This window comes from Brassica rapa, chromosome A09 (assembly GCF_000309985.2).
Source record: "Brassica rapa cultivar Chiifu-401-42 chromosome A09, CAAS_Brap_v3.01, whole genome shotgun sequence".
Lineage (NCBI taxonomy): Eukaryota > Viridiplantae > Streptophyta > Magnoliopsida > Brassicales > Brassicaceae > Brassica > Brassica rapa.
In genome coordinates this window covers 42,300-69,988 of record NC_024803.2, presented here as the reverse complement: position 1 = coordinate 69,988, position 27,689 = coordinate 42,300, and the positions used below count along the sequence as shown (strand labels likewise).

The following is a 27,689-nucleotide window of genomic DNA, read 5'->3' as shown; positions in this document are numbered from 1 at the left end:
CAACTTTTATCTCTCTCTCTACATAAATCTTATATAAATGAAACTATCAAAGAAAGATTTTATATATGGACCAAGGAAAAATAAAAAAAAAACACAATCATCTCTCTGTTTATCTTTACATGAAGTAGCTCAGTGATGTCTTCTTCCTTGACACACTCGCGCATACCTACGACACCAAACATATCCTCCATTAAATCCTCAAAACTTGGACCAAAATGCAAAACTAATGTGTTCATGTTCCAGCCTTTCAAGCATGTTCATGTGCGGTCTTGAAATCATTCATGTTGAAGGGTCTAATGTCATCATAGCTATTATACAACTGTGGCATTGGTCGGTTTTCAGCTTGAGCCACACACTTCTCTCCTGCGAGTCAAGAACTGAGGTGAGAGGCTCGAGCTTTTCTGTATCCAACTTTTATCTTTCCTTGATTAATGAATAATATTTTGTCAAATTTTTGCGGAAAAAACTAAAATAGTGCAGGCCAGTTACAAAAGATTTATTAGATGCTACAAGAATGTTAGTTCTCCCCCCTACAATGTAGAACTCTGAACACAACTCTTTGTGTCTTAAGAATCTTGTGCTAGATCTCGGTTTACCACACCTTCCTTTGGTTCTGTCTCCATGAAAGTTTATTTAGAAACAGAGTAACATGTTCCAGTTACTGCATAATAATAGTTTCACACTGAAAAAGATACATTGTATAATAATCACATTACAGAGAAACTCCAGAAAGAAAGCTTGTTTATTATTTATATGAAAGAATCTATTCGGTCCCTGCAATCTTCTTCTTCAAGGAATCAATATCCTCAGCCAACTCCTTTCTGCTTGACTGAAAGAACAAGAAACATAGACATTTTCATTCAATGTCAGATCAATGATATGCTTCAATAGATTACGAATAGGTTAGTCGCAGTTTTGTTACCTTGAAGAGAAGGTATCTGTAGACAAACCATCCTGTGTACCCGAGACCAACAAGCTCCATAACTTTCGGAAGCTACAACACACTCATAACAAACAAACATGATTCAACTCAAATCCATTGCACTTCTCTCTGATATCAAAAAGGGTTTACTTACCAGAGGAACAGAGTTGATGGCACCAACAAGAATGGAAGATAACCAAACAGCAACAATGGCTCCTCCTCCGTAGATAACCACAGTCGTCTTGTTCTCAAGACCATCCCACTTGCACCAAAAACCGAAAAATAAAAAAAACAGAACACAAAAGCCAATACAACTCTGTTTCAAGCAAATGGCTCCTTCTTACCTTTTCCTTCAAGTCATTAAAGAGTTCGTTGGTGTCAATGGACGCTGAGGTCTCGTCTGATGAAGAAGCTCTCGTCTTCATCAATTCAACCTTCTGCAAACCATTCCCTGCCGTTGAACCGGAGAATCTCAATCTTTCGGTTTAGATTCACGGAAATTAAACTATGTTCGGTTTTGGAATATCTAAAACTATCTATAACAGATTATAAACCGAATTGAATTAAACTATCAACCACTCAATTACGGTTTTAGAGTATCTTACACTCCATACCAGATTCTTAACCGGATAAACCGAATTGAATTTTAGATTTTAACAACTAAACCGAACCGCCGCACTGCTGAATCTCAATATCCGGTCGGAATATTCTAAATTCAGACAAGTTATTATAATACAGAAGTTTTGTCGGGAATTTTCAGATTGCTTTAAACCGGAAAAGAGAGACTGAGGAAAAATGAACCGGTCACCTGAAACTAGCTTCAGAGGAACAGTGAAAGATGATCGACCAAAAGAGCGAGGAGGCAGCGGAGGAAGGTAAGAGACGGTGGAGACACGTGGAATCATCACTACCACAGAGGACGAAGCTGCTAATGTCATCGCCATCGAACTATTTCTTCTTCTTCTTGAACAGCCTACTGCTTCTCCTCTTCTTCTTCTTCTTCTTTTTGTCTGCTGCGCTTTTTACTAGACAAGATTTCGTATAAAGACACGTGGACGTTCCTCGTGGTCTTATTGGTTGATGCTCTTATCTTTAGAAATCCGACTCAGTGGTGTATATAGAATGCTCGCATTCTGTGGGGTTTTATGGCTTGTTTTAGGCCCGTTTAGAGTATGGACCCATTATAAAGCCCATTGTATAATTGTTCCTCTTTTGTCGTTTCCTTTTCTAGTAGGTGAGGAAACATATGGACCATCATGCAAACCTTTGAATTTTGTGTCTTATGATAGTTATAGTTATGACATGGAAGGTTAATAATACTAAGATGATCCAAACAGAGGAATTCGAACAAGGAACTTTAAAATACTCACTTTATAAATGAAAATTTAGAAAACTGCCTTAAAACCAGTGTTAAAAAAGCAGTATGCGCTAAACCAGTATGGAATTAGGAACATATCATCAAAATCATAAATTGTTATTTACCCATCTAAGTATTTATAAAATATATAATATGCTGAATATCATATATGAAATAAATAGTTATATTCATAAAATTTTATAATATAATATATCAATTACCATAATTTATAGATAATAAATTTATAACATAATACTATGATTTTTAATACGGTTTACTGAGTAATAATTTCAGTATATTGTAAAAAAATGGATGTATGCAGACAGCCTAAAATATATATATTTAAATGATTTCTAAAATACGTGTAATATATATAGAGTTTATAGAACATTCTCTACAACAAAAACAGATTATATATACTTAACAAACCCAACTAAAATCAAATGATGGTACAGCTCTACTACCCTTATACTTCGCTGGCGCTTTCAACAACTAACCAATACCCCATTTCTCTTGATATTTAAGAGAATAGTTGAAGTTTAAACTTTAATTTAATCTAGTTTGGTAGGTTTTAAATGTAACTAATATTCTTAAGACATGTGTTCATATCTAGGATGAGTTTGTTCGTTTTTTTTCTTTTCTTGTGACATTGTACTTTGTAGTGTTTTCAGGTATGAGAATGTATTCTCCATCTTTCAATGTGTTTCTACGAGCAGTTTGAAAATTTTGGTTGACGTAAGTATTTAAATTAAAAACCAAAGAAATTGCATGACCATTACGTCATCCGCACATATATGTTACAAAACATATATAGCCGACACCTCCTTTTATCATCTCCATTATAATTTTCAATAGAAGGAAAATCTCCAAAACTCAATTTTATTGGGTCAATAACGTTTTCTTTTTTAATACAATAATTAAAATAAATGCAAGGAAAAACATCCACCATTAATACAGCTCAACCCCAGCTTTCTCTCCCCTTTTTTCTTCAAGTTTGAATATATTAACTACAGTCTTTTTCTAATTTGCTTCTTTTTTTTTTAAATCGGCCATACACATTCATCAAATCCATATTCATGCAACTGTTACATTATATTATATCCTTACTCCCTTTTTGAGTGTGTGTGTGTGTGTGTATGTGCTTAATTATATTCCCTCATCTCCATCTCAATCTCAATCATGTTTCCACTTTGATTCTGATCTATCTGGATATCACAATTCTATATTCATGACTTCATAACCTTAATGAAGATCACCAAAGGTCATTTGGGTCTCCATCGTCGTTCTTGATTTTTTTTCTCTGGCAATGGGATCCACAAATCTTGGTCCCATCACCATTGTATTCTTCTTCTACGTCATCTCTATGGTTCATTGCATCAACAACATTCAAGAACTGGACGATCAGATCCGTTCATACGCAGCTCGTGCCAATAAAGGAAGACACACAGGCTCCTTGTACGAGCTTTCACTTCCCGCGAATCTCTCCGACGTCAAAGCATCGGTCGTTACGGTCCGTAACAGTATGTTCTGGAGGAAAGGAGCGAATTTTAGTGGAGTCTACGTTCCTCCCACGGTCAAAACGACACCGTACGCTAAGAGGATAGCTTTTGTCTACGAGACTTTCGGTGATCACTCTTCGTCGGTTTACTTCCGGTTGGCTGATGATAATTACTCTTTTATTTCACCGGTTATTGGATTCACAGCATATGACGCGACAAACACGAATAATCTCAAAAGATTGAATCTCTCGATCGATGAAGACAATCCAATATTGATCACATTTGATTCACATAATCAAAGAAGAGGAATCAAATGTGTAGCCTTGGGAGATAATAATGAGTCGTTGAAGTTCAGTAATACGACACGGAATTACAGTTGTGCCACTACGAATTCTCGTGGACATTACGCGCTTGTGGCTCCGAACCAAAAACACAATCCGACATCCAAACTAGAGCTGGCTCGGAGGAAGTGGTGGTGGATTGCTTTGACCATCATAGGAATCTCGGTTTTGCATGCTGCGGTGATAGGTGTTGTGGTGAAGTTAGTGAGGAAAAAGAGGTTCAAAGAGATGGAAAGAGAGTCCGAGAAGAGCGAGACGGTCGGAAATATTTGGATTGGTCAGAGTAGAATGCCCGCGGCAACTATGGTGAGAACTCAGCCCTGTCTGGAATATCATGAAGATTTTCCTTCTTCAAATTAATTAATATACCTTGAGTTTTGTAGTTTTATTCTCGAAAATTTACCTTGGCTTGGCTGCTCTGTACAGTGAGTTACATTCAAAGTTTCCATTTTAGTAACTTTCCAAGTTTGATATAAATTTCTTATTATGTTTTGCTTATGCACGACTACGAGTGGCATGTTCGTTCTTAACCAGTCTCCGTTCTGAATTGTTATGCATGACTCTGAGTCATAATAATAGCACGTTGAAAATATAAATATTTTAGAATTCAAAATCTAAGTGTTCACCGTATGGGATGATAGTGTTTATCATATAAGTATTTATTGGTATTTACGTTATGTATTATGGTTAACATATCTGCATATTACGTACCTAAGCTAAATCGATGATTCTGATATCGGAATGGATCAAGACTCAAGAGATATGTTGGATCGAGCCAATTATTTCCCTTAATTAGTTTGCCAGTCTGTACGTAGTATATGATGAATATTTATAAAATAATTTTCTAAGTAAATAAAGTTATCTAACAATGATGGAGCTTTATTTACTTAGAAAATTATTTTTTGAATTAGTCAGACAAAAATTAACTGTTGTATACTAAAACACCATGATAAATTAATACTTTGATTCATTAGTTAGCGGATATCTTTATATATAATACTACAAGTAGCGTCCATATGATATATAAAAACGGGACTATAATAAGTTAGACCATCAATCGTCACGTACACTTCCAAATATTTTTAAAGTCTGATACGTACCAAAAAAGGTGACGAAGAAGTGTCACTAGTTAACTATTTTCTTATTCTTATAAATTAAGGAGATCAAATGATTAGGAGAATAATTGAACTGTAAAGCATATTACACAATTTTAAACATATATTATTATCTATACTTTTGGTTTGTCACAATATGCCTAGTTGGTGGGTTGTTTAAAAAATCACATTTAAACAATTTCACAACTAATAAGCTTCATATATTATAGACGAAATGGACGTTCGGAGTTTGTAATATACTATTGATTTGAACTATTGCATGGAAAGTTGTATAAGACGGAAGGAAAATTATTAATAAAACGGACATAAGTGTTAACGCATAGATTTTAAGAAAAATTCAAAAAAAATAAAAATATTGTTTTAATGCATAGTTGCATATTTCACTAACATATGATGAATGCAAAAAAGGTTTGAAACTTTTGTTGTCTATGTTTCTCTAAAAAATAGCGATTTTATAGTGGTTAATCCACTAATTTAGGGAGTATTATGAAGTTTTACTAAATTAATTGACAAAAAATTAAAACGATGTTCATATACCATGAAAGAGACTTTAATATAGATTAATACAAATGTAGAATGTGTTAAAGTTTTTTAAAACAACACTAAAGATCATAGGCTTCAATATATAGAGCATTTACCGAAAAATTCAATATTTTCGTAAGGGTTAACACATAGATTTTGCAAAAAAATCAAAAATATAAAAATATTGTTTTAATGCATAGTTGCATCCTAAACTAACATATGATGAAGGTCAAAGAGGTTCGAAACTTTTGTTGTCTCCAATTCTCTATAAAATAGCGAATTTATAGTGGTTAGTCCACCAATTTAAGAAGTATTATGGAGTTTTACTAAATTAATTGACAAAAAATTAAAATGACGCCTATATACCATGAAAGAAAGTTTAATATATATTAATAAAAATGTAGAATGTGTTTAGAAATTTTGAAACAAAAATAAAGATCATAGGCTTCAGTATATAGAGCATGTACCAAAAAAATCAATATTTTCGTAGGGGTTACACATAAATTTTGAGAAAAATTCAAAAATATGAAAATTCTGTTTTAATGCATAGCTGCATCATTCACTAACATATGATGAAGGTCAAAGAGATTTGGAACTTTTGTTGTCTCCGCTTCTCTAAAAAATAGTGATTTTATAGTGGTTAGTCCACTAATTTAGAGAGTATTATGAAGATTTACTAAATTAATTGACAAAAAAATTAAAATGATGTCCATATACCATGAAATAGAGTTTAATATACATTAAAACAAGTGTAGAATGTGTTTAAAAATTTAAAACAACACTAAAGATCATAAACTTCAGTATATAAGGCATTTACCGAAAAATTCAATATTTTCGTAGGGGTCAACAGATTTTGAGAAAAAATTCAAAAATTCAAAAATATTGTTTAATGCATAGTTGGATCCTTAACTAACATATGATGAAGATCAAAAAGGTTTGAAACTTTTCTTGTCTCTGTTTACCTAGAAAATAGCGATTTTATAGTTGTTAGTCCACCAATTTATGGAGTATTATGAAGTTTTACTAATTTAATTGACAAAACAATTAAAACGATGCTCATACACCATGAAAGATAGTTTAATATACATTAATACATATGTATAATGTGTTTAGAAATTTTAAAACAACACTAAAGATCATAGGCTTCAGTATATAGAAAATTTACCGAAAAACTCAATAATTTTGTGTGTGGGGGGGGGGGGGGGGTGGTTAACATATAGATTTTGTGAAAAATTTAAAAATATGAAAATATTGTTTTAATGCATTGTTGCATCATGCACTAACATATGATGAAAGTCAAAGAGGTTTGAAACTTTTGTTGTCTCCGTTTCTCTAGAAAATAGTGATTTAATAGTGGTTAATCCACCAATTTAGGGAGTATTATGAAGTTTTAGTAAATTAATTGACAAAAAAATAAAACGATGTTCATGTACCAGGAGATAGAGTTTAATATACATTAATACAAATGTAGATAGTGTTTAGAAATTTTAAAACAACAATAACAATCATAGGCTTCAGTAAATAGAATATTTACCGAAAAATCATAGGCTTCAGTAAATAGCACATAGATTTTGAGAAAAAATCAAAATATAAAAATATTATTTTAATACATAGTTGCATCATTTACTAACATATGATGAAGGTCAAATAGGTTTGGAACTTTTGTTGTCTCCGTTTCTCTAAAAATAGTGATTTTATAGTGGTTAGTCTACCAATTTAAGAAGAATTATGAAGTTTTACTAAATTAATTAACAAAAAGTTAAAACGATGTCTATATACCATGAAAGAGAGTTTAATATACATTAATACAAGTGTAGAATGTGTTTGAAATTTTTAAAAGAACATTAAAGATCATAAGCTTTAGTATATATAGTATTTACCGAAAAATTCAATATTTTCGCATGGACTTTGTGTATACAGAGAATATGATATCGAACCATCGAAAATGACCACAAAAGTACAGTGGTTGGCAGCCTCTGTATTGTGAATTCCATGACAACTCACCTAGTTTTACGGACCATGGCAAGGTTTGGCCGTCGTGGACGTGCCATGCAAATGTAGCTATGGTTCTTGTTTCAGATTTATAAGCCCAAAATAATAGGAAAAATAAAATTGATTTTCTCTGTATATTAACATACAAATATACACATGTATTTTTTATCTTATGCAAGATGTTAATTTTTCTAGGCTTTCAACTTAAATGAAAATGCGGTAAGTATAGATTGACTCGAATTTCATATATGTATATTAGTGATGGTCTTTTCTAAATAAAATTTGATATATAATTTCAACAAAAACATTCACAAAGTTGAAGTCTGGTTGAAGCCTTCTTGAATATATTGATACATATATATGGAATATGTAAGAGTTACCCAAAAGACCAATGATGAGACGGCCATCTGAAGCACAACCAATCGGTTTATCCTAATAAGTCATTCCCCATGGACCGGATTGAGTTGAGAAAGCAGCCCCAAACCCTCATATCATAGGTCACATTGAGTCTCCGAAAAGTAGCTTTAAAGTTACATCTCGAATCAGCTTTATACGAAGAGAAAATCACAATGATCACACGATAAGAAGATAGAAAGCTAGTCTTCTGTTTAAAACAGGACCCATTTCTCTCAGAAACTAGTTATTGTGTTAATTACTTGTGTTAGAATTCTTTTCCAGCAGAACAAGAAACAAACAAAGCCCATTCTTTCAGTTTTCTTTGGGTTGATAGATTATTTGTGGGCCTGTGGCTGTCCTCTGAAAGTTTTGGGTGGAAATAAATAGTTAAACAGGCAATCAAAAAACTAGTTTGAATAATTAAAATTCAATGGAGAGACAACACATAACTATAAGTTTGTATGTATAATAATAAACTTGGTTACTTTGCTTATTGTTTTTGAGAGTTGTACCAAACGAAAGGACACTTGAGAGTTGGGCCTGATCTAAAAAACCCAACTACGAAAGGAGGGTATTGACGTAAATGGGAGAGTAATCTAATTCCCCCAATCAGAAAAAAAAAACTTATTCTCAATACCCCTTTCTTATTCTTAATATCCCTCCTTTAATTATTGTAATTATCTAAATAATGAATCCAACGTGGCGAAGTCATCTCCTTTAAAGATTTGGAGAAAAAAAGTAGACAAGCTGGCGTCGAATCCCACGTTGTCCGTAGGGACCACCTTACTATTCCCTTAATTTAATGGGACACGTCATCTCAAAACCACTAACGGCCGACACAAGACAGTAGATCTTAGTAGGGACTAGTGGTAAAAAAAAATATTACTTTCAACCAGCAGATGAAATGAATATGAGTCATCGATCTTGATCTAAAAGTTAACCAAAGTCATTGAAGGGAGGGGGTAAAAAAAAGGATGGCTAGTTAGGTAAGTCCACGTTTTGTCAACCGTGGATCTCAAATGAATTATACACTATAGTTTAGTTCTCTTTAAAAAAAAAAGGAATCAAAATCAGCACCACGTCAGACTTTGTAGTCATCTCAAGATGAACGGTAGAGATTAGGGGTACGTGTACCAATAAGACTTTTAATAAATAATAAATCCCTACAGATTAGATCTATGGGTAGCCAGCTCAGCACACGCGCCAACTTTACTAGCCCTTGCAGATTACGACACGTGTACGGTGACGTGTGTATAAGCCTTTGGCGCTTCCCTTCCTCCCTGCACCGAACTCTCTGGTTCTAGAGAGAGAAACCTTTCTGCGACTCTGAGAGAGAGAGAGAGAGAGAGAGAGAGACAAGGTAACTTCAAATTCGAATTCTTTTTTTTTTCTTATTGAAGCAATTCGAATTATATTTAATTGTCTCGAAACTGCTGGTGGTGATTTTTTGGATTCGTAGCTTTCAGTGAATTATTCAGAATTTTTTAGTTTTAAAATTCTGAATAATTCACTGAAATTTGAGGTAGATTAATTGTGTATTTTCTAGTAAATTTTTTTGACTTGAGAAAGTCAAATTTGAATTCTTAGTAACTCGGATCTCATTTTTTAAAAAATCTGTTTCGTTTTGATGTCGGAGATCTAAGTGTAATCAAACACTGTTCCTCTAGATGTTATGTTCTTTTTTTTGACGGCAATTACTGAAAGATTTTATTTTTCTTATGTTTCGTTTTTAAGTTACTGTGTCAGTGTCTGAATCGAGCAATGGGAAGCAACGAAGAAGGAAAGACCACACAGTCTGACAAGCCAGCACAAGTACAAGCTCCTCCTCCTCCTCCTGTAAGTAATGGAAGCTGATATGGTTTGGTTCACTAGATCTGTTTGTATGAGAATGTTCTTTTTTTTTTTCCTTTTTTGCAGGAGCAAAGCAATGTTCATGTGTATCATCATGATTGGGCTGCTATGCAGGTGTGTGATTTTGCTAATTGCTACCCCCCTCTGTTTTTTGTTCTGCATATATATATATGATTTAGCTTTTTAATGATTTGGTAGGCGTACTATGGACCAAGAGTAGCCATAACTCCTCAATATTACAACTCAAATGGTCATGCTCCTCCACCTCCTCCTTATATCTGGGGCTCTCCTTCGGTACTTCTTTTTTCTTTTAAGGTTTTTCTTATGCTACTTGTGTTATTTTGTATTTTGAGTATGGCTTTTTCTTCAATACTATTATTCCAGCCAATGATGGCTCCTTATGGAACACCATATCCACCGTTTTGTCCTCCTGGTGGAGTCTATGCTCATCCTGCTCTTCAAATGGTAATCATCCCCTTCTTCATTTGCAAATGTCCAAATCTTCTACCTGTTTTTTTCTTCTTCTGAATAATGATGGTCTTACATTCCTATCAGGGCTCACAACCACAAGGGCCTGCTTCTCAAGCAACACCTGTTGTAAGTCTTTATTTATCTCATGATTTTTTTTTTGTTTCTCTTCTGTGTGAATGGTTGCTAAACGATTTGAGAATGTTTTTTGCAGGTTGCAACTCCGTTGAACTTGGAAGCTCATCCAGCTAACTCATCTGGAAACACGGATCAGGGGTTCATGAAAAAGTTGAAAGAATTTGATGGACTTGCAATGTCTATAAGCAATAACAAATCTGGGAGTGGTGAACATAGCAGTGAACCTAAGAATTCTCAGAGGTTTTTCAAGAAACTTGTGTCATTACTTTTTCATTCTTAGATAGAATCTAACAGTATGTTTTTTTTTTTATATCATTAGTTCTGAGAATGATGATTCCAGCAATGGTAGTGATGGGAATACAACTGGGGTATGGACGGACTCCTTTGAACTAGTTTTTAATTTACTAATCTCTTTTTTTTTTGCTTCTTTATTTATATACAACATGTATTTTCTTACCACAGGGAGAACAGTCTAGGAAGAAAAGAAGCCGGGAAGGATCACCAAACAACGGTATAAAAAAGACACCACAACCACAGTAGTTGTGTGCTTCAATGTTTATAACTATGCAAAACTGATGAGTACTAACTAAGTCTTTCTTTGGTCTTGGTAGATGGGAAGCCTTCATCTCAAATTGTTCCTCTTCTAAGAGATGAAAGTGAGAAACAGGCAGTGACTATGGGGACTCCTGTTATGCCCACAGTTTTGGATTTCCCACAGCCATTCCCTGGTGCGCCTCATGAAGTCTGGGTAAAGTTGCTTATATCATTCTTTCACTCATACATATGTGTTTGAAATTGTGAGCGGTTGTAGTAACTTTGGCGTGGCAATTGTTTATATGCAGAATGAAAAAGAGGTTAAACGAGAGAAGAGAAAACAGTCAAACAGAGAATCTGCTAGAAGGTCAAGACTGAGGAAGCAGGTGATTAAGACTAACGCTTGTAGCTAACAGATTTATATAAGTTGTAATGACTAAATGTGTTGTGTTGTTTTGTTTACATAGGCTGAAACTGAAGAACTCTCCGTCAAGGTTGATGCACTAGTTGCTGAGAACATGACTCTGAGGTCAAAACTGGGCCAACTAAACGATGAGTCTGAGAAACTACGGCTGGAGAACCAAGCTTTATTGGTAACAGTCTACTAACTCATCACATCACACATTCTGAATACATTCATGAGTGTGTTTGTCATTATTAACATATTAATATTCCCTATATAGGATCAACTGAAAGCGCAAGCAACTGGGAAAACAGAGAACCTAATATCTGGAGTTGATAAGAACAACAGCTCTGTATCAGGTACTAGTAGTAGTAGTAAGAATGCGGAACAGCAACTCTTAAACGTAAGTCTAAGAACCGATTCTGTCGCGGCTAGCTGACTGTGACGCAAAAGGAAGAACCCACTTCATGTCTTCTAATGGATTCTGATTGTAACTTCTTAAAAAGATTTTTTTTCCCTTAGATTTGTAGCTCTCTGCATGGTGAACAGAAACTGATGTAATATCCTTAAGCAGAAGAGACTCAGAGCGTGATCTGATCTGCGACCACTTGATTGGTGATGTTTGATTAGGTTTAGTTATATTTTTATACAAGCAAATGGATTGAGATGAGGAGAGACCTATTTTGATGGTTTCTCTGCTTCATGATCGTGTGTGTTTCGTCTTTTATAAAACACTCTTTTTTTGTGTGTTTTGTTTTTAACATTTACGTGTTGTTGCAATACTTGTCATTTATTCTTATATATATATCCACATGCTTCCCTCAAACGATAAAACAGAGAACGAATCTCCAAAATGAACACACTATTATCATTTTTTTTAACCATAAACCCTTCTCTCTTGTCTGTGAATCTGTTTCTTTGAAATGTAGTCTGCCATGTTTATGACTTGACTTGAGAAGATATGATTCGATACATAAAACACTTGAGAGTAGCTAGCATACATCATGAATCTTATCTTACAAGATACAAGAGAAATGCAGAATTATTTAACTAATACACGAGTAACCAATAAGAGAGTCATAACAATGATGATAACTTTGTCAAAAGACCCAACCAAAACCTGCAAACACAAGCTCCAGCAGCAAACAGGTTTGAATGTTTTTGATAAAGGTTGGCCTCTTGACTTTATTATAATTCAGAAGAAAACTCAATCTATAAATAGAAAGAACGAAAAAGAAAACAAAAGGTTTGGCTAATGAATGACCTATAGCCTTTTATCCCTTCCAAGGATGCTGAAAGGAGATTGAAATAAAAAGCCCCTAAAACTTCTCTTCTGTCTCTCCTCTGGCTACAAAAATAGAAGTGTGGTGCTCCCTCTCTCTTCTTGAATACATCATCATCAAATGGACTCAGTCTGATATCTTAAACTCCACTCCTAGAACGTCTTTCACCATCTCATATGTCACAAACGCAATCGCAATCGATGGTACAACCTATACCAACACGACAAATGTTTAGTCTATAAGAAAATAGAAAGAGAATGGGTTCTGTTATAAGAAACGAACCTTCACTGAGTTGGGGACCAAACCCTTGTACAATGCTCCAAAGCCTTCATGACGAACTGTCTTCCTAAATGCATCAACCATACCGTTGTATTCAAGCTTGCTTCTCCCCTCGCCTGTAACGACAGAGGAAGCATCTTTCCACCCCACCATTTGCATTCTCCTACGAATCACATCGAGTGGATAAGCAATTGTCTGACCAACCGTTCCAGCTATGGCACCACACGAGAGTCTCGTTATGATGGTCAGCTCGTTGTTCTCCACTAGTCCGAAAGGATTGTCTTTGACTAGCCAGTCCTTTAGAGACTCGTAGACAGCAAAGTTCAATCCCACATATGGAACCTGCATAGTATCACAAGAGTCTCATGATATGGCTAAACTTGTAGTGAATAATATGTTAAGACTGATGAAAAAGAAACGAGACTTACAACTCCAATCACTGATGGAAGCCAACCACGGTACAAGGCTCGTGGACCTTCCTCTCGAAGGACAGTTGACAAAGCATGTGCAATTCCTCTATACTGATAAGGAGAGTTTGCCGTCTGTGCACATATCCACGTTTGCAGAGTTAACAAAGATGACAAATAAGGCTCCAGCAAATTACAAAGCTTGGGGTGGTACAAAACGTTACCTGGACAGTTAGCCTTCCACGAACCATATCCATCGGGTATGTTGCAGACATGGCTATTATTCCAGCAGTTGCACCAGCTCCAAGCCGTAAAACAGGAGTCAGTTGTGCATTTTCTGTAGAAGCGGAAAAAACAAGAAGACTAAGTGATAGGTAATAATATCATTCAATAGGGAACAAGAAAGAATCTTATGGTGAAATCAACTTACCATTTCCTGGCTGCTGACGATACAAGTACAGTATACCCCTAACAGAGAGAGAGCACGGATTAGACAGAAGTATAAATCGAGTAGAATCAATAGAAAAGAAGATAAAGAAGGCCTTACTTGGAAGCCTGCTCATAGCTGAAAAACTTCACAGCAGAGTTTGGAACAATACGAGCACAGTTGGTGCCGTTTCCTTTGAACAGACCACGAAGTCCCTCGGTTCTCCAAATATACTTCAACCCTTGGACCGTCCCACTATACTTTATGTTATGTGGATTTTGCACCTACGTGATTGGCAATGAACATGTTAAGTCTCCACTCTCCAGTCATTTTAAATGCTTCAAAACAAAAAGAGGAAACCAACTAACCTGAAGCAATATTTTCATCCTTTCCAGAGGTGCAACTGCAGTTCGTGACCTGATAATAATAAAAAAAACACGCAATCTCCTTTCAGATATTAACCCAAAGAAAACAAAATGCGTGCATCGAAAGTAACACAAAGAGTGAAAAGATAAAGTGACTAAACACTTTCATTTCAAGTAAAGACTCACACTTTCTACTCATCTACCTTTTATTAACCATCCGTACATAAACCTCTATCTATATTTGAATTCAAGGAAGATAAAAAAAAAAGGGTCAGTGACTGATCGATCTACTACACTTAATGTCAGCTACCAGATTCAAATATCAATAAAGTTTTGATTTTTATGAGAACCCATGAACAATCATACTCAGTCCATAAGAGAAATGAAGAGAGAGAAAAGGAAACTAACACTCCACCAGCGACGCCACCGGCGAAGAGAGACTTGCAGATGCTGAGGACAGCATAGCCCGGAGCTTTGACTCCTTCCCTCGCTTCCTCCGCCAGGTTCACGATCGTTGATACAGCTGCCGATTCGCTCCTCTTCACATCCTCTGATGCCATCGATCGATAATCGCAATCACTCCACTACGGTTACGATCTCAGAAGATTTCTTCACGATCTCTCAACGAAAAAACCCAATACAGTTTAGGATTTTAACGAGAAGAGAGATCGAAGAACGTCTCTCGAATCAAATCTACCGGCGGCGATTATCAAACGCCAAGAGACAACAACCTACTGATTAAGCCCCCGAGTGATGACGACGACGCCGTTTTAAAGTCAGCCTTTTCTTTCTAATATTTGCTAATCAAACCCTTGACTAACCTACGTTTTCTAAAAACAGCCCTTCTACTATCAAAGGATGTAAAAACACTTCCGCATTTAACAAACATTAATGGATATACACCACAATTGGTATGTACTTCGAAATTATACACATGAGGGTTATACTGCAAAGTTTTAATCGGATGATGAGCTTTTACTGTAAAAAACAAATAATCAGATTAGGAGTTGATTTTGCAATTTTCGTACTTGAAGAGTTATATGCATAAAACTATTAGTATAAGGACTAGTTTGCAACGTTTTATCCTACGCCTGTCACTTATCGCGTAAGATATACTCTTTTCGTATATGTGCGCCACGTGAAGATGGTGTTACTGTTTAATTCTGCTAGTCCCACTAAATGATCGGACACAAAAGTTAAGGTTTTAAACCACATAAAATTTTGTGGACTCATTAAAATCAAAAATATAATTTCTTATTTAAATACTCACAATACGTACTCCACATACTTTAAGATTCGTTATGTTGTAATGAAACAAGCTAGTATATTTATTTGTTTTATTAACATAATGTTGGGCTTAATATGGAAATAATGAACAAATAGTAAATCTTATAACTATTTTTACAAGCATTTTCTTCATTTAAGTATAGCAACTAGGCCATATATTTTCCCAAGGTGATATATCATGCAAGTATCAAAACACTAAATTACAATTGTGCCTTGTTTTTTATTTTGGCTTTTCGTAGTTTGGAGGGGACATAGAATACCCAAAAATGACAACATCACCTCATTATTAGCACCAAAAATCCACATCGAGCTTTTATGTTTGGTTTATGTATCATTATTTTCGTTTTGAAAAAAAAAATATAAATGTTGATGTATGTGTATTTAGACATAGATGTGTGTATAAAAAAGGGAATGTAGGACCACAGCGGATAAAGAATCAAATACCAAAAGCCTTGTAGGTTATTATTCTATGCAAAAAGTCTTCAGATCACACATCAAAAAGCTTACATACAGTGATAGCCACTACTTGAATTGTCCAGTTAATAATATAACATGTTATCATTTACTGTTAATTGTATCTTAAGCCCATAAAATGGGCCTGTTATGGACCCAAACAAATTGAGCCACTTATCAAGTAGATAATGAATTCCGGGCCGGTCTTTAGGCTGAGACAACTCGTATTTTGATGAATTTCTGCCCATTAAACTCTTTTTTCTTATTCTGCATATATACCTTCGAGTACGAAAATTGCTTGTCATTAGTCAACGTTTAAGTCTACCAAATTGCATTTAGTTATCTTCTAATTTGTCAAATCGTATTTATGTGTGTGTATGTATGTACATTAGATAAGGCAAGTGGAGTAACATCTTTAATGATCGTAGAGGAAATGAAGAATATACAGCTGTAGCTTTTATCACGACAAAATTATAGTCAAAATGCGACTTACATACTGTAGCATCGAATTTCTTTCTCCTTTTGTACAAATTGTACAATAAAGCGACTTTTTACAAATTGTAGGCTCTTATAGAGTTTGAACAAACAAAAAAATGTAGGCAACCATAGAACGACTTTTTTACATATTTCTAAATCAAACGCTTGCAATCATCAGAAGTTATATGATCCAGGTTGTTGAAAAAACAAAACTGAAACATTTTTCTTCTTTTTTCGGTACGGTCAAATGAAAAGTAAGATAACATTCAATTTTAAGTTTCTTTTTTCAAGTTGCTACATATATAAAAGTTTATAGTATGAATGTTTTTCTTTTAAGTGGATAAAGAAAATATATTGCTGATATTAGTTTCCCGAACGACCCGGACATTAATTATAATTGTACTGTATATTCTGAGATTCATGCTAATGTTTTTTTTTTGATACAAATGTTAAAATTACATACCATTTTGAGAGTTTTACAATGATGTTGCTTAGCAACTTATTGCAAAAGAGGGAGATATAGAACAACAAAGATTCATGCTAATGTTTTGAACACGAAACATTGAAACTACCTGTAAATATATAAAGGAAATTTCGTTTATCTGTTCCTACTAAAATGAGAATATTCTTTGTAGTTCACTTATCTGGAAATGTTTTGAACATGAAAGTACCTGTAAATATATAAAGGAAATTTCGTTTATTTGTTCCTAATAAAATGAATGAATATTCTTTGTAGTTCACTTCTATGGAATTTTGTGATAAAATGTAATTAACTAAACTACTTGTCGGTAAACAATCATATTCACATTGTATTTATAAAAAAAAAACTAATAATTTTATTTATATATATGGTCGTGGTCTGCTTATCTATTGGGGTCAACGAGACCTAGTCAATCCTCTCAACTCAGCCTCCATTCATACTCTGCCTTCCACGCGCTTACGTACGGACGCGCCCCCTCAAAAGTAAAATTTTCCACAAAACTTAAAAGAAGGCTATCAAATCAAAAACTATCACAAGTTTGATTTTAATCCTTCATCCTCCTCCTCCCTTATTTTCCTTCAAATCTTATCATCCATTATTTTTCCTTCTAGATTCCCCAGAAACAGAAGTACAAATGCGAGAAAAATAATAATTATTTTTAATCAAAACATTACAGCTCAAGTTTGGTAGTAAGCACGCAGACATTTACTTCTTAACAACAAAAACAAAACTCTCTGGTGGCGTCAAAAGAGATTATATCTAAAGGCTTTGGTCTATTGATTAACCGGAGATCATCAGAATTCAAGGTTCGTTTGATTATTCAATTTTGGTGTACTGATGATAAGCTCGATAGTTGCTTGGTGCCCATCAACTCAAAATTGAAACTTTTCGATCTGAGATTTTCGAATTTTATCTATTTGATATATAATTGCAGTTGAAATCACGAAGCAAAACCCTTTGAAAAAAAAAAAGCAGTCTTGATGAGGTCACGAGAAGATGATGCATACGACCCAGATGGTAGTAGATCAGATGCTGGCTCTTCAAGAACCGACGAAGAGAAACACTCGCGTCTCGGGTCTCAAAGATCTGGCAAAAGCCAAGACCTTTCTGACCCAAACTACGCTTCAGACACTTCCTCTAAGAACACAACCACCACCAACCCTATCGAGTACACTGAGCAAGAACGTGCTGAGCTTCTTAGAAGGTTAGACTCAATCAAAGACCACCTCCTTCGTGGTGGCAGTGTAGTCAACGAGAATCAGCAGTTCCTCAGACCTTCTTATTACTACCAACATCCTTATCCAGAACCTTATCCTTACCCTGGACCAGTTCATGGTTATCATCAAGACCCTTATAGAAGACCGCCTCCTGTTCCTTACCCTCCTCGTCCGTATCCTGGAACTCATTACGTTGACATTGGTGCTGATATAGTCGACCAGGGTTCATTCTTTCCAGCTACGCCAAGTAGATACAGCGACATGCTTCCCTACAGCCCTGTTTCTTCTCACCAGAGACTCTACAACAACAGTCCGAGTTTCCCTTCTTCCGTGACCTCCTCAGATCCTCGTGGAGGAGGTGGTGGTTACGCTAGGTGGCCTAGTGATGTTGACTCTGAGATGGGCGGTGCTGGTGCTTTCCCTCGTGGGTATGTTAAGAAAGCTGTTTCTGTTAACGATGACGCACGTCGTTGCCATCCTCTTGCTGGTGGTGCTCCTTTTATAGCTTGTCATAGTTGCTTTGAGCTGTTGTGTTTGCCTAAGAGGAAGCTTTTGGCTCAGGAGAGGCAGCAGCATAAGCTGCAATGCGGTGCTTGCTCTGAAGTTATTAGTTTCAGGATCGTCGAGAAGAAACTCGTCTTCTCTTCTGGTAATGAGGGAGCAACAGAGTCTGTCTCTATAGAGGTTGAGGATAGAAGCACAGTGGTGGCAGTGGAAGAACAGTCTTCTGTTGATTTCAACAACTCAGGCAGTGATTTTCCACGTAAAGATGAAGATGAAGAAGAAGAAGAACCAATAAGGAATCACCATAACACAACAAAAAGCATCCGGTCTGAATCTCAGCTCTCAGATGATGTAGAAAGATTGAGCATTTCCAGTGAAAGTCTACAAAAGAAGGAGGTCAAGTCTGTTCGTAGACGAGCTAAAGGCTCAAAAGCTACAGAGCCAGCTGCTTCAGAGAGTGCTAGTCTCCTTGAACTTTTCGAGTATTCCAATGTAAACCGAGCTGCGCTCGCGTACGGGATGGCGGAGTTGGGTTATCACAAGCCTGATAAGCAAGAGTTTTTCACGAAACAAGACTCGGTAAAGCCTGAGTCATTAGCTACGGAGACGGAGGTTTCTTACAACGGATACTCTAACACAGAGATCTCTGAAGACTCAAACGGAAGAGAAGACAGCAACAACAATAACAATAGACCAAGAAGTAGAAAAGGAAGCGAGTCTGGCTCCACGGAGGTGACAACGAGGTCCTCTACTGATGATCAAGGGAAGTTGTTAGAAGTTTGGGTTAATGGACATCTTATACCTGAAGAGCGAGTTAGCAGTGCTGAGAAGTTAGCTGGACCTGTCCAAGCTGGAAAGTACTGGTAATGATGCCATTAACTTCAACCTTTCTTTTTTTATTTTTGAGTACCAGGAGGCCCAAAATAATATTAGTTTCGTCTCGGCGGTCACTCGAACTGGGACCTCTGAGACACAATGGCCAGAGTCCCTTGTGTTTTTCGGTTTCTGATTTATTGTCTATGATTCAGGTATGACTACAGAGCTGGGTTCTGGGGAGTAATGGGCAAACCTTGTCTGGGTATAATACCTGTAAGTGCCTTCACATTCTTCTCTTGGGTTGGTTATTGAATCAGGATTCATCAGATTGATGAGTTACATTGTTGTTTGTTGATGCAGCCATTTATTGAGGAGTTTAGCCATCATCCAATGCCGGATAACTGCGGTGCAGGGAACACAGAAGTGTATGTGAATGGAAGAGAGCTTCACAAGAGAGACTTGGAGTTACTAGCCGGTCGTGGTCTTCCTCGTGACAAGAACCGTTCTTACATTCTTGATATATCAGGGAGAATCCTTGATGGAGAGTCAGGGGAAGAGCTTAAAAGCCTTGGCAAATTAGCCCCAACGTAAGCCAATAATTACACTAGATATATAAGTGTCTTTTTTTAAGTTTGAAGTTTTGTTGAAATGTGCTTAAATAACTTGTGAAACAGGGTTGATAAGGTGAAGCATGGGTTTGGTATGAGAGTTCCAAGATCATTAGCTTCATGAAAAGCTCCCACAAGCACCACCAAAATGGTTCTGTTTCATATTATTGATTTGTCTTTTTTTTTTCCCTAAATGTAAAGCGTGCTTTTTTACTCATGACATTGGTTAGGTTTTTTTTTTTTTTACTTATACGAACCGGGTTATGTTGGTATAAGGTTTGTTGTTTGTAATATTTCTTCTTTCTTTTTCATGTTCCAAGCAGACCAAACCGTTTTGTGATTCTTGGTCGATGTTGGTTATAGATTGTGTGTAATGAATTGCCTACAACTTTTATATGTTTTTAATTAATGGCAAAACGGCCGTTAACTACATTTACATCATTACATGTACTGTCTTTTATGTGTCAAATGGACTTCTAACGCCGCAGGTGTTTAGAGGACAACGCAAATGATACATTTATAGTGTTTAGTTAATGGTTAATCGTAATGATTTTTCTTTAGGCTTATGGACTAGTTTTTCACGTTTCTAAAATAGCTCTTACTACGTGACAACTAACAACAGACTGTAGATTCCATGGGCCCAATTTCCATATAAAACAAGATAGAGAAACTGATCTGACTGGCCTCGTGGTCCGTTCGTTTTTTTTTTTTCATGTATTATTATTTCCTACAGAAACAGAAAAAGAATAAAATGATACCAAACTTGTGACGAGCATGATAAAAACAGGGGAGATATAAACGGAGCTACTGTCCACAGAGTATCATGCAAATTTCACATTGAAAAATCGAAGTTATAGGTTTCTTTATATCTCTACAAATATTTAAACAAAATTATAATTTTCTTTTGAAATAAAGGTTTACAATTAAAAAGGAGGAGAAAGAAACAGATTGCATTTCTCATTTTTAATCATAAAATCAAAACAAGTAATTACGAATATAGTCTAACAAAAAAATCATTAGACCCCCGAGCCCAAAATATCAAAATGAGTGTTGATTGCCAAGTTCCAAGCTCCATGAAAAGGTTGATGATATTGTTGGAGCGAAATGCAGTGGAGATAACACCAACCAGATATGAGATAAGAGGCGTGAGGACCAAAAAGCAATGCATGTCCTTCTCATTATAATAAAAAATCTCTAACTTATTCCTAAAAATCCGAATAAAATAAACAACAGGACAAATTAGACCATTTAGAATCTAAAATTTTATTTTTAATACAACTCTAGAATCTCTTTTCTAACTTCTAACCATAATTTAACATCCTTTCCAATTTTGTTAAAATGTGACAGGACAGTATAAATGACAAGATTAATACTCACAACAATGCTAATCAAGGACGACTAAAAATGTGCTGATAAGAAATAAGCTAAATAAAGACTGTAATGGCAAAACAGTAAATAAGAGAGTCGAACTAAAAATATCTTCATCACTCGCCCTCTCTAAACAATGACTATAAAAGCATTCAGTAGTACCTTCACCAAACCATCAAACACACTCTCTCAGTCTCTCTTCCCTTCTTCAATGGAGCAACAACTAACATTAGTGCTGTTGGCTACCCCCAAAGGCGCCAACTTTGACGAACAAACTCTAGACTACGCCTCCTCCTCCTCCTCCTCCTCTGCTCCCTCCTCCACCTCCTCCTTCACTCGAACCTTCCTCAAATTCTCCGTCTACTTCTCCCTCGTCGCTCTCGCTTACTACTTCATCATCTCCAGCTTCACCGTCCCTCCTCCAATCTTCATCGCCCTTGATTCCCCGCCTGTATCTCCTTCCGGCAACGGTACAATTCTCGTTCCCCAAGCTTTACCCTCCAATTGGGTTTCAAGAATTAGTGTTGAAGTTTCAAAATTTATCGAAAAGGATTCAACTTTAGTGTTCACCATGTGTGTGTGTGTGTGCAGTTTCGTCGCCAAAGTGTGATCTTTTCAGTGGGGATTGGATACCTGATCCGGCGGGTCCTCTCTACACCAATCACTCATGTCCTCACATTCAGGATTTTCAGAACTGTATGTTAAACGGACGCCCTGATGTCAACTATCTCTTCTGGAGATGGAAGCCTCGTGACTGTGACCTCCCTAGGTTCAGTTCATCTCAGTTTCTCGACAGAGTCAGGAACAAATGGTGGGCTTTCATTGGAGACTCCATCGCTCGTAACCATGTCCAGTCTCTCATCTGCATCCTCTCTCAGGTACACAAGTAATAGACTTTTTAGACTTTTACACACATATTAAAAAAACATTCATTATGTGTTAAATTAAATACAACTTCCTATAAATATAAACAAATAATTTTAATAAACATTTCTTGAATTTAACAAAAAATATATTTAATTTGTTAAATATGCATAGAGAACTTAAAATTTTGTGAAATATTTATTTTTATTTTTTGTGAAATGGAGGGATATTAGAAGTTGAACGATTCCTTAGGTTGCAAGAAACTGAGGACTTAATGGTTTATCGGTTTAGGTAGAAGAAGTGGTGGAGATTTACCACGATAAGGAGTTCAGATCCAAGATCTGGAGATTCCCTTCTCACAACTTCACACTCTCTGTCATCTGGTCTCCTTTCCTTGTCAAATCCGAAACACTTGGCACCAGCTCTGATATCCACCTTTACCTCGACCAGCTCGACCACAAATGGACTCACCAGTACTCCAACTTCGACTACGTTGTCATCTCCGGAGGAAAATGGTTCCTCAAAGCAACGATATTCCACGAAAGCAACACAGTCACAGGCTCCCATTACTGCCACGGTAGATACAACCTAACAGAATTGGGATACGATTACTCCTACCGCAAAACCCTCAAGCTAGTTCGAAACTTCGTCCGTGACTCAACGCACAAACCCCTGGTTCTGTTCCGGACCACAACACCTGACCATTTCGAAACCGCAGAGTGGAACGCTGGTGGGTACTGCAACAGGACGATGCCCTTTAAAGAAGCCGAGGCCAAGTTAAAAACAGTTGATGCTGTGATGCGTGATGTTGAGCTTGATGTGTTTCAGAATTTTGGAGAAGGCTCGACCAACTTTAGACTGTTGGACACGACAGGGATGTCTTTTCTCCGACCAGACGGGCACCCGGGACCGTACAGGCATCCGCATCCTTTTGCTGGAGGGAAGGTTAAGAGCAGTGTTCAGAATGATTGTCTGCATTGGTGCTTACCCGGTCCGATTGATTCATGGAATGATGTTATGGTGGAGACCATACTTAACCGGTAACGGTTTAGATGACGGGGATCAAATGTTCATTGGACTGTTAAACGTACAACGGTGTTGTTTGTGGTTAGTTCCGGTTTATAATTCCCACTTGTTCGTGTATATGCTATTTGTATATTTTTTTTTCATTTTTGTAATGGTCTTAATTACTCTTAAACGTATAATAATAATGTACCTATGTTATAAATGATTTTGTTTTTCTTTCAGAAATACTAACCAACCATATAGAGTTACATCTATTGGGCCTTTTCATTTTCTAAGGCTAATGTCAATGCAAAAACACCGTGCCGTTTTACGACATAAGCTGACGCAGTCTAGCCCGTTCTTAGGTACGTGTTGGAACCCTTATTCGCAGACGCAGTCGTCACGATTGACACACGCCATACGACGAAGACGAACATTTGGTTGTTTCAGCATCTTTTGACATATCTTAACAAATAATGCATAATTTTAATAGTATTGTTTAACTCGCTCAAATAAATAAAGAAATAAAATATATAATGTCTATGTACGAAATTATTTGTATTGGATACGACAGTTTGGTAGACTCGGTTTTTCTAAGTTAGTGCATTCAAACCCAAGTTTCATGAAGTCGTAAACGGATACTCAGAAACAAAGCATTTAGAATAAGCTATTATTACTTTTTATTGTCACGAAATTTCATTTACTAATCAACCTCAAACAGTTGACACAAGTTCTTTAAATGAGCTTTTAGCAATCGAATATGCCATGAATGTTTATAGAATAAATATATGAATGAATGTGTTGGAAGCATATAATTGCATAGTTTGGCAAAATGCGTTTTTGATCTCTTTTTAGGAATTTTGTTCCGTGACGTTTGTTTTCTAATTCCAAAATGGTTTTTGTATTATGAAATATGTTTAGACATACTATCAAATGGAGTAGGCAAATGGGTCGACGCAAGAGTTAATCAAATTGTATTCATCAAGAGATATTTTAGGTCATATCAAAATTCAAACATAACACTAGTAGAGTATAATCCTCTGTTAACGAAGGGGTTATAACTCTTAAGTCTTAAACCCAGTTCCTCTTAGTAAAAAAAATGATGTATTCTGTTACAAAAATTGATGTATTTATGCAACCTAAAGTCAAACTTTATTTTGAGAAAGTGGAAGGGGAAATTGTTAAATTCAAAATATGTCAACCATCTGTCACTCTTCTTTTATCCGATTATAATTCTAGCCTGGCAAATAGATGATATTCATCATAACTTGCTGATGCACACGTCGAATTGACAAAGATATAAAGATTATCATCGTCCACAAAAAAATGATTTAATAGGCTTTTTTGTTGATTGTGATTCAGCGGGACATATTCAAATTAATAAATCATTACAATAACTATGGGCGCTTTGAGATAATTCCCACTTTCACCTTTTTCACTCAAACATATGCTAAAAGTGTAATCTATCGATGAATGATTATATGCTTTTTTTCTCGTCGCCATTGTGTCCCAAAATATTTGAAGATGTGAGTTTTTATTTTTGAATGTATAGAATAAATGTTTGATAAAGAGGAGAAATTGCTATAAAATACAATAATAACGAAGAAAAACGCGCGATGGATATCCTCGTGGAAGACATAAAAAATCATTGCACAAGCATTACGTTTGCATGGCATCACATATCACACGTGCGCCCAAGACACTTCACACGCGCACATATTTTTGACCCACAAATCACAAAAGGCTGGTCCTCACTGAATTTTTCAACAATTTCACAACCCCTCCCAATAATTGAACAGACAATATTATATCAATAATAGTTTGAGACACGTATAAACTCAGTCACTTTTACATAAAATTATGAAAATTTCAAAAATAAATAGTATTTTATATATATGCCAACTACTTAAACATAAAGGAAAATACAAATTTCTGAAATCTCCTTCCCTAAATAATCAAATAATTTAGTAAAAGTAGATCATGGCTACAACAACAAACATTGTAGAAACGCTAAAAATAAAATAAAATGCATGCCAAAAAATTATATATACAAGAACATCTTATCCATAATCTCTTCAAGATTCTTTATTTATTAAACCAATTAAAAAATTATCAGAAAATAAAAAACTACATATACATGAAAACGACTTACAATTTGTGAAATCTCCTTTTCTCTTAAAAAAAATCAAATAATCTACCATAGTATATCATGGCAACAACAAAAAAAAACATTCTACAAACGCTAATAAATTTTTTTCAAAAAAAGGCTAAAAATAAAATAATAAATATCACAAAATCTATTTTCCCCTGTTAATATGATACACACATGCACTCTCTATATAAAGCCATTACTCAATACCTCATCAAATACAAAAAAGAAAGAAAAAAAAGTTACGCAATCATAAAACTTTCAAAAGAACAAAAAAAGTTTGCATCAATGGAAGAATCAAAAGCGCCTCACGTTGCGATCATACCGAGTCCAGGAATGGGTCACCTCATCCCACTCGTGCAGTTCGCTAAACGACTCGTTCAACGCCACGGCTTCTCCGTAACCTTCATCGTCGTCGGCGAAGGTCCACCGTCAAAAGCTCAGAGAACCGTTCTTGACTCTCTCCCTTCTTCCTTCTCCTCCGTATTTCTCCCTCCCGCTGACCTCACCGACCTCCCTCCGACGGCTCGCATCGAGACTCGCATCTCCCTCACCGTGAGCCGTTCAAACCCGGAGCTCCGGCGAGTCTTCGAGACGTTCGCGGCGGAGGGGCGTTTGCCGACGGTGCTCGTCGTCGATCTTTTTGGTACGGACGCTTTCGACGTAGCCAAGGAGTTCCACGTGTCGCCTTATATTTTCTTCCCATCAACGGCCAACGTCTTGTCGTTTTTTCTCCATTTTCCTAAACTCGCCGAAACGATGTCGTGTGACTTTGGTGAGTTAACCGAACCGGTTAAGGTCCCAGGGTGTGTACGGTTGTCTGGAAAAGATGTTCTTGACCCGGCTCAAGATCGGAAAAATGACGCGTACAAATGGCTTCTCCACAACACCAAGAGGTACAAAGAAGCAGAAGGGATTCTTGTTAATAGTTTTCTCGAGCTAGAGCCTAATGCTATCAAGGCCTTGCAAGAACCGGGTTTAGATAAACCACCGGTTTATCCGATCGGACCGTTGGTTAACATTGGTCAGCAAGAGGGTAGTAACGGGGTGGAAAAGGCCGAGTGTTTGAAGTGGTTGGATAAACAACCGCTCGGTTCGGTTTTGTATGTCTCATTTGGGAGTGGTGGTGCACTCACGCTTGAGCAGCAAAATGAGCTTGCTCTTGGTCTTGCAGACAGCGAGCAACGGTTCCTTTGGGTCATACGTAGTCCGAGTCAAGTTGCTGACGCTTCGTTTTTCAATTCACATAGCGAATCCGACCCGTTAAGCTATTTACCACCCGGTTTCTTGGAACGGACCAACGGCAGAGGTTTTATGATCCCTTCATGGGCTCCACAAGCCCAAATTCTAGCTCATTCGTCTACAGGAGGGTTTTTGACTCATTGTGGATGGAACTCGACTCTAGAGAGTATAGTAAGCGGTGTTCCGCTCATTGCATGGCCATTATACGCTGAGCAGAAGATGAATGCGGTTTCGTTGGCCGAAGATATTCGAGTTGCGATCAGGGCTCGTGCCGGGGAGGATGGGGTGGTGAGAAGAGAAGAGGTGGTTAGAGTGGTTAAGGGATTAATGGAAGGTGAAGAAGGTAAATGTGTGAGGAATAAGATGAAGGAAATGAAGGAAGGAGCTAGTAGGGTGTTGAGTGATGATGGGTCCTCTACAAAGGCACTTAGTCTTGTTGCATTAAAGTGGAAAGACCACCAAAAAGGGTTAGTGCAAAATGGCAAGCACTGAATATGAAATTGTTTATGTATGTGTCTCGTATGTGTTTGTCTATGCATGTTTATAGTTTTTATTGCTGCTTTTGTGTCATCAACTACTTTTTCCTTAATGATGTTAGCTTTTGATTTATTGGTAACTAAGTAAGCTTTAGATGCATGGTGCAGTTAAGACCTGTACAGTGCTACAAATGGTCCAATTAATACTTTCTCATTTTCAAAATAGTTGATATTTACTAACGGTGTGCTGAGTTAGTGATTTAGCGCAAAAACTTATATACATTGTGTTCCATGTTAGCTTCCCGTTGAAATGAATGTTTTAGACCTTGTTATAACAAATTGATATTATTATTTTTTTTTGTTTTAAATTAGATAATATTTTCAAATGTCAATACAAATTAATTATCGTTTATATCTTAAGACCATTTGTAATATGCATTATG

General features: G+C 36.3%; 7 protein-coding genes across 8 annotated transcripts; 5 read left to right on the top strand and 2 right to left on the bottom strand.

Moving 5' to 3' along the window:
- Positions 1-614: 614 nt before the first annotated feature.
- On the bottom strand, positions 615-1,990 carry LOC103836875 (protein CURVATURE THYLAKOID 1A, chloroplastic). Its single transcript, XM_009113175.2, has 5 exons — positions 1,731-1,990; positions 1,267-1,373; positions 1,077-1,184; positions 923-994; positions 615-829 (listed from the first exon to the last, which is right to left on the bottom strand). Exons 1-5 carry the CDS (start codon positions 1,864-1,866, stop codon positions 764-766), a joined length of 489 nt encoding a protein of 162 aa, XP_009111423.1. The 5' UTR covers positions 1,867-1,990; the 3' UTR covers positions 615-763.
- Positions 1,991-2,229: 239 nt separating this feature from the next.
- Positions 2,230-4,617, top strand: LOC103836874. The gene has a single exon (XM_009113174.3). The coding sequence runs from the start codon at positions 3,586-3,588 to the stop codon at positions 4,477-4,479; it is 894 nt and encodes a 297-aa protein (XP_009111422.1). The 5' UTR covers positions 2,230-3,585; the 3' UTR covers positions 4,480-4,617.
- A 4,761-nt stretch (positions 4,618-9,378) lies between these two features.
- Positions 9,379-12,285, top strand: LOC103836873 (G-box-binding factor 2). 2 transcript variants are annotated; one of them, XM_009113172.3, is made up of 13 exons: positions 9,379-9,504; positions 9,879-9,980; positions 10,062-10,109; positions 10,194-10,289; positions 10,380-10,460; positions 10,551-10,592; positions 10,678-10,841; positions 10,921-10,969; positions 11,064-11,112; positions 11,213-11,349; positions 11,444-11,521; positions 11,603-11,728; positions 11,819-12,285. In XM_009113172.3, the coding sequence occupies exons 2-13, from the start codon at positions 9,906-9,908 to the stop codon at positions 11,975-11,977; spliced, it is 1,104 nt and encodes a 367-aa protein (XP_009111420.1). In that variant the 5' UTR covers positions 9,379-9,504; positions 9,879-9,905; the 3' UTR covers positions 11,978-12,285. The 2 variants fall into 2 exon arrangements, with proteins under 2 accessions (XP_009111420.1, XP_033136164.1); XM_033280273.1 differs by having other exon boundaries at positions 9,398-9,504; positions 9,891-9,980.
- A 204-nt stretch (positions 12,286-12,489) lies between these two features.
- On the bottom strand, positions 12,490-15,056 carry LOC103836872 (mitochondrial adenine nucleotide transporter ADNT1). Its single transcript, XM_009113171.3, has 8 exons — positions 14,708-15,056; positions 14,303-14,351; positions 14,055-14,218; positions 13,938-13,975; positions 13,732-13,844; positions 13,529-13,642; positions 13,104-13,442; positions 12,490-13,031 (listed from the first exon to the last, which is right to left on the bottom strand). The coding sequence occupies exons 1-8, from the start codon at positions 14,857-14,859 to the stop codon at positions 12,948-12,950; spliced, it is 1,053 nt and encodes a 350-aa protein (XP_009111419.1). The 5' UTR covers positions 14,860-15,056; the 3' UTR covers positions 12,490-12,947.
- A 2,333-nt stretch (positions 15,057-17,389) lies between these two features.
- Positions 17,390-20,578, top strand: LOC103836871. Its single transcript, XM_009113170.3, has 5 exons — positions 17,390-17,803; positions 17,932-19,581; positions 19,747-19,807; positions 19,895-20,121; positions 20,209-20,578. The coding sequence occupies exons 2-5, from the start codon at positions 17,978-17,980 to the stop codon at positions 20,264-20,266; spliced, it is 1,950 nt and encodes a 649-aa protein (XP_009111418.1). The 5' UTR covers positions 17,390-17,803; positions 17,932-17,977; the 3' UTR covers positions 20,267-20,578.
- Positions 20,579-21,691: 1,113 nt separating this feature from the next.
- Positions 21,692-23,623, top strand: LOC103836869 (protein trichome birefringence-like 26). The gene is made up of 3 exons (XM_009113169.3): positions 21,692-21,980; positions 22,102-22,388; positions 22,666-23,623. Exons 1-3 carry the CDS (start codon positions 21,722-21,724, stop codon positions 23,416-23,418), a joined length of 1,299 nt encoding a protein of 432 aa, XP_009111417.1. The 5' UTR covers positions 21,692-21,721; the 3' UTR covers positions 23,419-23,623.
- Positions 23,624-25,323: 1,700 nt separating this feature from the next.
- Positions 25,324-27,400, top strand: LOC103836868 (UDP-glycosyltransferase 72B1). Its single transcript, XM_009113168.3, has one exon. It carries the CDS (start codon positions 25,706-25,708, stop codon positions 27,260-27,262), a length of 1,557 nt encoding a protein of 518 aa, XP_009111416.2. The 5' UTR covers positions 25,324-25,705; the 3' UTR covers positions 27,263-27,400.
- Positions 27,401-27,689: the final 289 nt, after the last annotated feature.

Excerpts from the sequence above, each read along its gene's own strand:
- LOC103836875 (XM_009113175.2), bottom strand. The coding sequence starts at position 1,866 with ATGGCGATGACATTAGCAGCTTCGTCCTCTGTGGTAGTGATGATTCCA. Across the intron at positions 1,374-1,730 it reads TCCTCTGAAGCTAGTTTCAG|GGAATGGTTTGCAGAAGGTT; the intron begins GTGACCGGTTCA and ends GTTCAACGGCAG. Across the intron at positions 1,185-1,266 it reads TTAATGACTTGAAGGAAAAG|TGGGATGGTCTTGAGAACAA; the intron begins GTAAGAAGGAGC and ends TTTTGGTGCAAG.
- LOC103836874 (XM_009113174.3), top strand. The coding sequence starts at position 3,586 with ATGGGATCCACAAATCTTGGTCCCATCACCATTGTATTCTTCTTCTAC.
- LOC103836872 (XM_009113171.3), bottom strand. The coding sequence starts at position 14,859 with ATGGCATCAGAGGATGTGAAGAGGAGCGAATCGGCAGCTGTATCAACG. Across the intron at positions 14,352-14,707 it reads GGTGGCGTCGCTGGTGGAGT|GTCACGAACTGCAGTTGCAC; the intron begins GTTAGTTTCCTT and ends TATTATTATCAG. Across the intron at positions 13,443-13,528 it reads TTCCATCAGTGATTGGAGTT|GTTCCATATGTGGGATTGAA; the intron begins GTAAGTCTCGTT and ends GATACTATGCAG.
- LOC103836869 (XM_009113169.3), top strand. The coding sequence starts at position 21,722 with ATGGAGCAACAACTAACATTAGTGCTGTTGGCTACCCCCAAAGGCGCC. Across the intron at positions 21,981-22,101 it reads TGTATCTCCTTCCGGCAACG|TTTCGTCGCCAAAGTGTGAT; the intron begins GTACAATTCTCG and ends GTGTGTGTGCAG. Across the intron at positions 22,389-22,665 it reads TCATCTGCATCCTCTCTCAG|GTAGAAGAAGTGGTGGAGAT; the intron begins GTACACAAGTAA and ends TTATCGGTTTAG.
- LOC103836868 (XM_009113168.3), top strand. The coding sequence starts at position 25,706 with ATGCACTCTCTATATAAAGCCATTACTCAATACCTCATCAAATACAAA.
- LOC103836873 (XM_009113172.3), top strand. The coding sequence starts at position 9,906 with ATGGGAAGCAACGAAGAAGGAAAGACCACACAGTCTGACAAGCCAGCA. Across the intron at positions 10,110-10,193 it reads ATGATTGGGCTGCTATGCAG|GCGTACTATGGACCAAGAGT; the intron begins GTGTGTGATTTT and ends ATGATTTGGTAG. Across the intron at positions 10,290-10,379 it reads ATATCTGGGGCTCTCCTTCG|CCAATGATGGCTCCTTATGG; the intron begins GTACTTCTTTTT and ends CTATTATTCCAG.
- LOC103836871 (XM_009113170.3), top strand. The coding sequence starts at position 17,978 with ATGAGGTCACGAGAAGATGATGCATACGACCCAGATGGTAGTAGATCA. Across the intron at positions 19,582-19,746 it reads GTCCAAGCTGGAAAGTACTG|GTATGACTACAGAGCTGGGT; the intron begins GTAATGATGCCA and ends TCTATGATTCAG. Across the intron at positions 20,122-20,208 it reads CTTGGCAAATTAGCCCCAAC|GGTTGATAAGGTGAAGCATG; the intron begins GTAAGCCAATAA and ends CTTGTGAAACAG.